The 10809-nt window shown below is 54.6% G+C and overlaps 1 protein-coding gene across 2 annotated transcripts in view; it reads left to right on the plus strand.

Annotated features, from left to right (window-relative positions):
* Window positions 1-9860, plus strand: part of DNAAF5 (dynein axonemal assembly factor 5) — a 48296-nt gene extending 38436 nt beyond the window's left edge. For both annotated transcript variants that reach the window (XM_081791619.1, XM_081791620.1), the window contains 2 exons: window positions 1697-1891; window positions 9258-9860. In XM_081791619.1, the coding sequence (XP_081647745.1) occupies window positions 1697-1891; window positions 9258-9394 (332 nt within the window). In that variant the 3' untranslated portion in view covers window positions 9395-9860. The remainder of the gene's footprint in view (window positions 1-1696; window positions 1892-9257) is intronic.
* Window positions 9861-10809: the final 949 nt, after the last annotated feature.

A 10809-nucleotide genomic window follows, 5' to 3' on the forward strand; every position in this document is an offset into this window, starting at 1 on the left:
GCCGCACTGGGCTGTCCTCCGTGCCGCAGCATTTAGCTGACGTAGTGATTCCTAAAAGGTGGTTTTCAGAAGTCCCAGAAATGAGAAGTCCCTGAAGTTCAGAGCTGGAGCCACTGGGTGCACAAGACGGCGCGTGGTGGGGATGGGATTCGTGAGCTGAGTCCACTCGGGACGCCGTGAGAGGAAGACACGCGTCTGCGGGGAGAGGGGCTCCAGCGCTCCCAGCCCCGGGGGGAGGGATGGACGGCTGATACCGGCAGAGGTGGCGGCTCAGAATATTCCGGAACTGCAGGTGGTGCATCTTGATGCTGAGCAGGAAGCCGCCTGCTGAAATCCAGAGTTGAAGTCCCCTTTCTCACGCGTTCTTGCAAGTTTCTTTTCGCTTTTTGTGTTTACTTTTGCGACAACAAACACCGTATTCCTCCCGGCGACCCTTACAGTTCTGTTTGCGCCGAGTCAGTTGGTGACTGTCAGAGTCCGTTGGGATTTTGCTCACGTCTAAGAAGAGCCAGCGAAAAGATCGCACATATCTGGGCTTTGGGGGTTGTTTTCATGCAAAAGGATTTCCTCGCGGGCTCCTTTCTCGGGACCGGTTCAGGGCTCTGGGTGGCGATGTGGTTGCAGAGGGCAGGACGCCCCGAGGTCTGTCGTATGGAGGATGCATGTGCACCCAGCACGGGCCCCAAGAGAGCCACCCTTTGTTCCCAGCCCACAGTTGCACGTGACGGCTGACCCCAATCACAAAAGTGAATTTCCAGGCCACTTCTTAAAACTCGGGAATTACCGTCAGAGGAAAACACGCCACGCCAGAGTCGGCCTGAGCCGGAGGGACTGAGGGCGTGGGAGGAGTCCCTGCGGGACTCGGGTGGTGGTGTGCCCGCCAGGCCGCCGTCCCAGGACTGGGTGAGGCCCAGACCCTTAGGAAAGCCCTCCTGCCATGAGCTAGTGCCCAGCAGGAGGCCGCAGTGCCACGAGCCCACAGCCCTGCCTGCTCACTTCCGGGGGCCGCGCCTCCCACCACCTGGGGCCGCAGCCCTGCTCCCTACCCCCTACCCCCGGCTACCTCTTGCCCTGCTCACGGAGTGCCCGAGCGACTGCTGAGCCTCCAGAGACACCCGGCCACAGGGCCAGGGATTTCTCGCAGTTTGGGGGAGAAAAGTATACATTTGATAAAAACCTCACCGGTGAACGGTGAGTTTCTGCTAACTGGAGAGGTGGTTCCTGTTTTCAGCAGCCGAGTGGTCTGGCCCCAGAGCTCAGCAGAAACAACACTGATACGGGTGGTGGCGGTCATGTCACTGGGGCCCGAGCTGTGTCCCCAGAGCCCAGTTGGGAGGGCGGTGTGTACATCCAGGGGACGGGCAGCCGGGGTGTGATGCCCATAGTGACGGAGCATCTTGGAGCCACAGAGAGCCCGGGGCACCTGGCAGGTGAGACAGGGAGAGCAGCTCAGGCCTGCCCACCCCTCCTCCCACCCTGCCCAGCGTCCACCCTGTGGCCAGTGCGGTCAAGGGGCCCGGCACACCGGGAGCCGCCCCCAGCCCCTGGCACGTGAGCACCAGTCTCCCCACAGGATGGGTTTACCATGGCCCGAGGGCGAGTGCCCCAGGGGCGGGGTCAGGTCCCCACCCTGGAAGCTCCAGTGCTCCGTCTGTGCTGGCCTCTGTCTCACTGTCCCATCCGGCCCTCCCTCTAGAGCTCCTGAAGCGTCTGGACGACGTCTCCCACGAAGTGAGGCTCGCGGCCACCTCCACCTTGGTCACGTGGCTGGCGTGTGTCAGAAGCGACGACGACGCGAAGTCCTGCTACCAGAGCCACATTCAGTTCCTGTACAGAGAGCTCCTCGTGTACCTCGATGACCCGGACGGCACTGTCCAGGATGCGGTTTTAGGTAGGAGTCCCCACCACGCGTGCTGTATCGTGAAGGCTGTCCCCAGAGCCTGGACGTTGCTCCTCACAGCCGAGTCACGGGCTGGCCACGTGCGGGCGGGGGGCAGGGCCACGGCCTCAGGGCGCCTGTGGACTGGCCTCCTGGGTGGGTTACAGCCCTCGAAACTTACTGCGGTAGAAGTTACAGTGGAGGAAAATCTTAGGTGTTTATTAATTTGTTTAGAATAACTATAAATCTATCATATGTTAACATAATTAACGTGTGGTTTTGAAACGTAGGTTTTCTTCTTTTCTTCTTTTTAAAACTTTTTTAGTGTCTATTTCTCTTTGAGAAAGAGAGCTGGCACGGGGGAGGGAGTAGAGAGAGAGGGAGACCCCGAATCCAAAGCAGGTTCCAGGTTCTGAGTTGTCAGCACAGAGCCCAACGCAGGGCTTGAACCCACGAACCGTGAGAGCATGACCTGAGCCGAAGTCGGAAGCCGAACCGACAGAGCCCCAGGTGCCCCTGGAAGATGTATTTTCTAAAACAATAACACGCAGACAGAGGAGCATCGCTTTACCTTTCTGCGCGTCTCGGTAGAAGCAGCTGGGCGTTTGCGGCTTCCGCGTTCTTGGCCGTGGTGCGTGTTGTCCAGGGAAGCGTGTGAAGGAACCTGGCCCCGGACAGGTACGCTGTCGCAGGCGGGGGGTACCCGTTGTGTGTAACCACAGAGATGCCTTCATACCGCCCCGACCTGCCCAGGCGGTCGTTCCAGGGTCCTGTGGGGTTGACTCCGGCTACGTTCTCGCCTGTTGGTCGGTCCTGCACGTTGACGTTTTGTCAGGCCGTGTCCAGAAGTCACGTTTGTCGGCATCGAGCTCAGAAAAGTCTCGGGAAGAAAAGTTGCAGGAAGCCGTTCAGCTGGCGGTGTTGGAAACAAGTTACCATGATTGCGGTTTCTGCTTGAAAGCTTAAATCTTCTCATTGGCCACAAGTACTGTCACTCTATTCGTTTTTGAGACGGTGTCCTGCCTGGTCCCCAAGTGCGAGGAACCTGAGTCTTCGTGCTGTCGGGGAAGCGGCGTCCTGGGGACCCAGGCACACCCCGCCGTGCCCCCGCCCCACCACACAGGACACTCCGACGGCAGATGCCGCAGAGCAGGGACATCAGGTGTCGTCCCCAGAGCGGCACGAACAGTGTTGTGCCAAGAAGTGCCAGTAAAATGCCAAGAAGTAGATTTGAATGGAATTCCAAACGATACTCCCATAACCCAAAGGAAATCAAGAAAGGAGGCCAGGGAGAACACAGAGACAGGGCCAACCGGAGACAGACCGGGTGCAGCCTCCCCTCCTGAGGACTGGCCTTCCCCCCCCTGCCAGCCTCCCCTCTGGAGGACTGGTCTTCCCCCCTCCCGGCCTCCCCTACAGAGGACTGGCCTTCCCCCCTGCTGGCCTCCCCTCCTGAGGATTGGCCTTCCCCCTTCCCGGCCTCCCCTCCTGAGGACTGGCCTTCCCTCCTCCCGGCCTCCCCTCCTGAGGACTGGACTTCCCCCCTCCCAGCCTCCCCTCCAGAGGACTGGTCTTCCCCCCTGCCGGCCTCCCCTCCGGAGGACTGGCTCCCCCTGCCGGCCTCCCCTCAGCACCTCACGCCTGGGGACCTCTTGACCAATGATGGTGCTTCTGTCCCACTGACAAGGCGAAGTTCCTCCATGTCCACTCCCACGGCTGGTCCCGCGTGTCCCCAACCCCCCCAGACCCATTCTTGTCCTGGTGCCCGAGAGCCTGCTGCCCGAGCCTCCTGCTCGGGACTCTTCTGCACCTGCATATACTCGACGGGACCACTGGTCACCACCCCCATGGCTCCTGGGTTGCCTTCCGTCCCTCTGGCCACTGCTTCTTTCTGCACATGGCATCTTGGTGACCTTGTCTCCTCTCCTGGCTTCAGATGCTACCCATGTGCCGGGGTCCCCCAAACCAAAGTCCAGGCCAGACGTCTGCCCCAGATTCTAGACACGCACATACCCAGGTGCTCAGAGGACACGAGCGTCTGCCGGGCACAACAGCTGTAACGTTCGGGCCACCCCCGGGGCCACTGCCCCCGCTTGGCCACCCTGCTCCCCCACCACGTCCCTATTACCACCAGCAACGTTCCGTCCTCCTCGTGATTGACGGCAGAAACCTCGGAGCCAAATCCAATGACCTCCTAAGTCGGCTTGTCTCTGTCCACCCCTGCCTGCATCCGCCAGGGCACTCCTGCAAGATGGCTTGGATGACTCCAGTGCTCGGCCCACGGCACCTGCCACCTCCCTTCCCACCCAGAGTCCAGCCCCCACCAGCCCCCCACCGTGCCCATTGTAGTGGTGACCAGGAACACTGTGCTTTCTTCCTCCTTCTGACTCTTGTGTGCTGCTCCCAGCCTTCCTCTTCCTTCTGACTCACGTGTGCTTGTCCCTGCTCCTCCTGACTCTCGTGTGTGCTCCCTCCTCCTTCTGACTCTCACGTGCTGCTCACACCTTTCGTCCTTCTGACTCTCATGTACCGCTTTCTCCTCTTTCTGACTCTCGTGTGCTGCTCCCAGCTTTCCCTCCTCCTTCAGACTCTTGTGAGCTGCTTCCAGCTTTCCCTCCTCCTTCAGACTCTCATGAGCTGCTTCTAGCTTTCCCTTCTCCTTCTGACTCTCGTGTGCTGCTCCTGGCTTCCTTCCTCCTTCTGACGCTCGCATGCTGCTCCTGCCTTTCCCTCCTCCTTCTGACTCTCATGTGCTGCTCCCAGCCTTCCCTCCTCCTTCTGACTCTCATGTACCGCTTTCTCCTCTTTCTGACTCTCATGTGCTGCTCCCAGCTTTCCCTCCTCCTTCAGACTCTCACGAGCTGCTTCCAGCTTTCCCTCCTCCTTCTGACTCTCATGTGCTGCTCCCGGCTTCCTTCCTTCTTCTGACACTCGCATGCTGCTCCTGGCTTTCCCTCCTCCTTCTGACTCTCGTGTGCTGCTCCCGGCTTTCCCTCCTCCTTCTGACTCTCGCGTGCTGCTCCCGGGTTTCCCTCCTCCTTCCGACTCTCGTGTGCTGCTCCTGGCTTTCCTTCCTCCTCCTGACTCTTGTGTGCTGCTCCCAGCCTTCCCTCCTCCTCCTGACTCTTGCAAGCTGTTCTGAGCCTTCCTCCTCCTCCTGACTCTCGTGTGCTGGTCCCTCCTCCTTCGGACTGTTGCGCGCTGGTCCCCCCTCCTTCTGACTCTTCATGTGCTCCCAGCTTTGCCTCTTCCTTCTGACTCTCGCGTGCTGCTCCCGGCTTCCCTCCTCCTCCTGACTCTCAGAGGCTGCTCTCAGACTACAGTGCGAAGGGTCCCTAGACACACGTTTGTTGCCTGCCGTATCCACGGAGCCCAGCACACAGCGGGCCTGCAGGAGGTGTTTGTTGAATGAATCGGTGTCAGTGTGATGACAGGGTCGACCATATCTCTGGGCCAGTTTATCTACTAACGTAAGAGCTGTTTCTAAGGCCAAAATGACACACATAAATCACCCTTGGGGATTTTGGAGGACTTTCGTGGTCCACCAACAACTCCGAGATTTTTTTTTTTTAAGTGTATTTATTTTGAGAGAGAGAGTGCAAGCTCGGGAGGGCCAGAGAGAGAGATAACCTCAGGCAGGCCCTGCCTGCCAGCACAGAGCCCGACACGGGGCTCGAACCTACTAGGCCGTGAGACCGTGACCTGGGCCGAAATCAAGATCCAGACGCTCAACCGACTGAGCCACCCAGGCGCCCCTCCAAGATTATTTTTAAGTTCTGTTTGTCTACACTGGGACCATTGTATGCTGACCCAGCAACATCCGATGGGTTTAAATGCTGTAACAACTTTCTATTTAAAACTTTGTTTTTTTTAGAGTGGTTTTAGGGTCACAGCTAAATTGAGAGGAAGGTACAGAACTCTCCCACTTACCAGCTGCCCCCCACACGCATCACCCTCCCCCCTGGCGGTGCACCTGTCCCTCACGGCTGTTGACCCACACTGACAGGCCAGCACCGCCAAGAGTCCAGGTTCCGTGAGGCTCTCTCTAGGCGGCCGTGCACGGACGTGTGACCCGGGCCCACCATTCCAGAGCCACACAGAATAGTCCCACTGCTGTGTGTGCTCTGCCTGAAGCCTCCCACCCCGACAGCCGCTGGTCTGTTACCGTCTCCATAGTTGGGCCTTTTCCAGGGTGTCACAGAGTCAGAGTGCTACAGTATGAAGCCTTCCCAGACCGGCTCGTTCACTTGCTAACGCGTTTAAGGTGCTTCCGCGTCTTTTCGTGGCTTCGCAGCTCACTTCTTCTCAGCACTGAATAATCCACCGTCTAGACGGACCACCCGTTATTCACCCGTCCGGCTGCTGAAGGACAGTTACGGACAAAGCTGCTGTAAATATATGTGTGCACATAAGGCTTCAGCTCCTTCGGGTAGATAGCAAGTGGCACGATTGCGGGGTCGCGTGGTGAGAACGTACTAGTCCTGTCACGGGTCTCGCCGACCTGTCTTGCGAGGCGGCTGCCCCGTTCCGCGTTGCCGCCGGCAGGGCCTGGGATTCCTGCTGCTCCGCGTCCTCGCCAGCGCCCGCCGTGACGTGTTGTGGGCCGTGGCCCTTGCGACAGACGCGTGGTGGCGTCCCCTTGCTGTTTTGTTCCACGTTTCCCGGAGGACACGCGACGTGGAGCCTCGTGTCCGGTGCCTGTCTGCGCTCTGTGTCTCTCCCCTGCTGGGGTGTCGTCAGGTCTTCGGCTCGTTTCTTGCTTGGATTGTTCTCACGTTGGTGAGCGTTTGGAGTTCTTCGTGCATCTGGGTAACAGTCCTTTATCAGATGTGCCTTCTGTGAACTGTCTCCCGGCCCGAGGCTTTGCCTTCTCGGTCTCTCGACGCTGCCTTTTGTGGAGCACGAGTGTTGAAGGTAATGACGTCCAGCCCATCAGTTCCTTCTTCCGTGGGTCTTACCTTCGGTGTTGTGTCCAAAAGTCATCGCCACACCCAGGGTCCCCCGGGTTCTCTTCTGCGTTCTCTTCCAGGAGTCCTGTGCTTTTTCATTCTTTGCCCAGTTTCACGTTTCGGTCTGTGACCCGTCTTGAGTTAGCTTTTGTGAAGGACGTAAAGTCTGTGTCTAGATTCTTTTCTCCCCCGGCACGTGGACGCCCACTCGTCCCAGTTCCGTTTATTGGAACGGAGCCTCTGTGCCCTGTTGGGTGACCAGGTCTGCGTCTGGGTCTCTGTCCTGGCCCATCAATCTATCTGTTCCTTCAACAGGACCACACTGTCTTCGCTACTCTGGCTTTATAGAAACTCTTAAAGTCAGAATGTGTCAGTTCTCCAACTTCGTTCTCCTTCAGTGTTGCGTTGGCTCTTCTGGGACTTTACATTCACTTAGTATCTGAAACGTGACCTGCTGGCATTTTTATTGTGATTGCCTTAAGTCTATAGATCAAGTTGGGGAGAACTGACATCTTAACAATGTTGAGCTTTCCTGTCCTTGAACACGAAATTCACATAACGGCTGTCCCATTTATTTTATTGTGTTCTTTTTTCTTTCATTTATATACCACCTTTGGTTTAGTTTTTACTTCTTTTTCTTATTGCACTCAATAGGACTTCCGGTACAATGTTGAAAAGGAGTGGCAATTTGGGATCTTAGTGGAAAAGCTTTGAGTTTCTCGCCATTAAGTATGACTTTAGCTCTGAGGTTTTTTACAGATTTTCTTTATTGTGTTGAGGAGGTGCCCCTCTATTCCTAGTTTGCTGAGAATTTTTACCATGAATGGGTACCAGCGTTCGTCAAAATGCTATTTATGTGACCATATGATTTTCTTTTTCAGCCTATTGATGCTATGGATTACATTAACTGATTTTGGAATATTGAACCATCTTGCATTTGGGCTTCATGCATAATTCTTTTTAAACACTATTGGATTCGATTTGCTACTATTTTGTTGAGGATTTTTGCATCTCTGTCCATGAGAGGTAACCATCCGTGGCTTCCTTTTCTTGTGATGTCTTTGGTTTTGTATCCGGGTCATGCTGGCCTCATAGAGTGAGTTAGGAAGCTTCTATTCTTCCTTTTCTTAATTTTTTTTTTTTTTTCAACGTTTTTTATTTATTTTTGGGACAGAGAGAGACAGACAGAGCATGAACGGGGGAGGGGCAGAGAGAGGGAGACACAGAATTGGAAACAGGCTCCAGGCTCTGAGCCATCAGCCCAGAGCCCGACGCGGGGCTCGAACTCACGGACCGCGAGATCGTGACCTGGCTGAAGTCGGACGCTTAACCGACTGCGCCACCCAGGCGCCCCAACTTCTATTCTTCCTAAGAGGTGGTAGACAGTTGGTGGAATTTCTTCCTGAAAGTTTGGTAAACCAGTGAACCCATCTGGGGCTGGTGCTTTCTGTTTGGGGAGGTTATTAATTATTGATGGTTTCTTGGATCCATGTAGGTCTGTGGAGATCGTCTATTCCTGTGTGAGTGTCTTTCAGGGAAGGGGTCCGTCCACCCCGTCGGGGTCACATCACATCTGCGGTCCAGGACTTGGTCAGAGGACGCCAGCTTTTGGTTTTGTTGATTTTCTTCATTGGTTTCTGCTTTTAGAATTCTTACTTCCTTTCTCCTGCTTACTTTGGATTTGCCTTTCTTTTTCTAGTTTCCTAAGGTGGTAAAGGAGAGTAGCGACCTGTAGATCTTTCTGCGCGTCTCACACAGGCACTCGATGCTGTGAGTCCCCTCCAGGCACTGCTTTCGCCACATCCTACGAATTTGGGTTAAGTTGTGTTTTCATTCTCGTTTAGTTCAGATAGTCTTTCGTTTCTCTTGAGATTTCTTCGACTATCGTGTTATTTAGAAATGTTTTGTTTAATCTCCACGTATTTGGGGATTTTTCCAGCTTACGTCTCTTTCATTGATTTCTGGTTTAACTCTATTGTGTTCTGAGAGCAGACATCGTAGGACTGGTGTTTTTTTAATTTGTTGCGGTGTTTTTCATGGCCCGGAACGTGGTCTGTCCTGGTGAGTGTGCCACAAGAGCTTGAGAAGGACTTGTATTCGGATGCCGTTGGACAGAGTCGTCTGCACATATCCGTCGTAGCCAGTGATGGGTGGTGCCGTTGTTAAGCCGCATCCTCACTGGTTCTCTGCTGGCCGGGTCCGTCCATCTCTGACAGAGAGTGTGGAAGTCTCTAGACACAGTGTGGATTGACCTGCCTCACGTGGTTTGGCGCTCTGCTATTAGGCACGTACGTGCACAGGCTCGTTGGTTGCGTGGAGATCTGACCCTTTGTCATTAGGTAGCGTGTGGCCGCTCACTCCCTTTTCATAAACAGGGATTGGTTTCGTGTTTCCTTCTGGCGTGTTAATGGTGTTTTGCTGTTTTACAGAGGTCCTCAAAGCAGGCAGTGTCCTGTTCCCTGAGCTCCTGGCTAGAGAGACAGAGGCTGTCGTCCACAAGCACCGCTCTCCTGCCCTCTGCCAGCAGCTGCTACAGCACCTGCAGGCCCAGCCGCCTGCCCAGTGAGCAGCAGCCAGCGCGGAGCGAGCCCCGAGCTCCCGTGCTCCCCTGGGCTGGGGCCGGGGCCTCTCCACCTCACAACATGGCACCTTTGTGCCAACGACCTAGGACACTCACAGGCAAGACTTTGATAGCGAGAGTATTGCAGGAAACGTGTGCAAGATTCTCCCAAGACACTTCTCGGGCCCGGCAGTTTCCGAAGTAACGTTCGCCGAGCGGCTTCTGTACTGTCATGTCTCATTTATTACAGTTCATTGACAGATCTCCCCAAAACCTGCGGGTAATTTGAAAGTAGAACGAGATGGCACTGCTCACCCCGGCAGCCGAAGCATCCTGTTTGTTTCAAAGCTACATGCACCTGCTACGCTCGTGGGTCAATATCTCTGTCTTGCGTAAATGCCCGCCTCACCGAGAAGGTTCTTGACTCTTTTTCTTTCAAGCAAAAGTTATTAAAAAGAAATTTTGTTCTTTCTTTGTGTTGTGCCTACTAAAACTTAGCATCACAGTGAACAGTCTAAAAGGAATTTGAAATCTTTATCAGTTACAGTTTTCCGTGTAAGATATCCTGGAACTCGGAGTCTTAGTGGATACATTCGGTCATGATATTTTTTTCTTATGCAAACAGTGTTGAAAATACAATGTTTTATCAGATGTAATTTTGGTAGCTCTCCCATATAAGCAGCAGTAAAGTAAAATGGGTTTTATTCTCTAGCACTTTCTACACCCAAGTGCCTAAAAAATTTTATTTTAAATGGATATTATTTCTGTAAGCCAAATATTTATGTTACCAGGGAAAAAAATACTATGTGTATTTTCTAACAATCAAATATGAACATTTATGCTTAGGTGTTTGAAAATTTAATTAAAAATATTTATTACAGTTATTTTGTATGCCTGTGTTAATGTGCTTTAGTAGTTAATCAACATTTTTAGAAATCGCTTATTTTTCCCTTAGCTCTCATCCCCCGGCGACCCCGCCCCAAGATCTGGGTGGCTGGGTGGCGGGCCCCAGGCTCTCCCACTGCTGGGTGCAGTGTCCTCTCTGGACACCAGGTGGCAGGAGCTCCAAACCCCATCACGCCGGCCGCCAAGCTCGTGGGGCCCTCGGCGGGCGCGCCTGAGTGTGCGGCGCAGGCAGGGAAAGCGGGCCTGGAGAGGCAGCGGGATCGAAACCACGCCGGCCGCCAGGGAGAGGCAGGACGTTGTTTCTGCACATCTTCCAGGGGAAGTGTGCAGAGGCAGCAGGACAGTGAGTCAGTACCACTCGGTGTGACGTGAGCAGGTGTGTGTCCAGAGAAAGACACAAAGGCCCAGCTGACGGGGTTAGCGATCTAAGTGCCTGAGAACCGACGTGTCCTTGGCAAGTGTTATGCACTCTTCGCTCAACTCCTCAAGTGTTCATGGAGCCCTACCCTCCCTGT

This window comes from Panthera onca, chromosome E3 (genome assembly GCF_046562875.1).
Source record: "Panthera onca isolate mPanOnc1 chromosome E3, mPanOnc1 haplotype 2, whole genome shotgun sequence".
NCBI lineage: Eukaryota > Metazoa > Chordata > Mammalia > Carnivora > Felidae > Panthera > Panthera onca.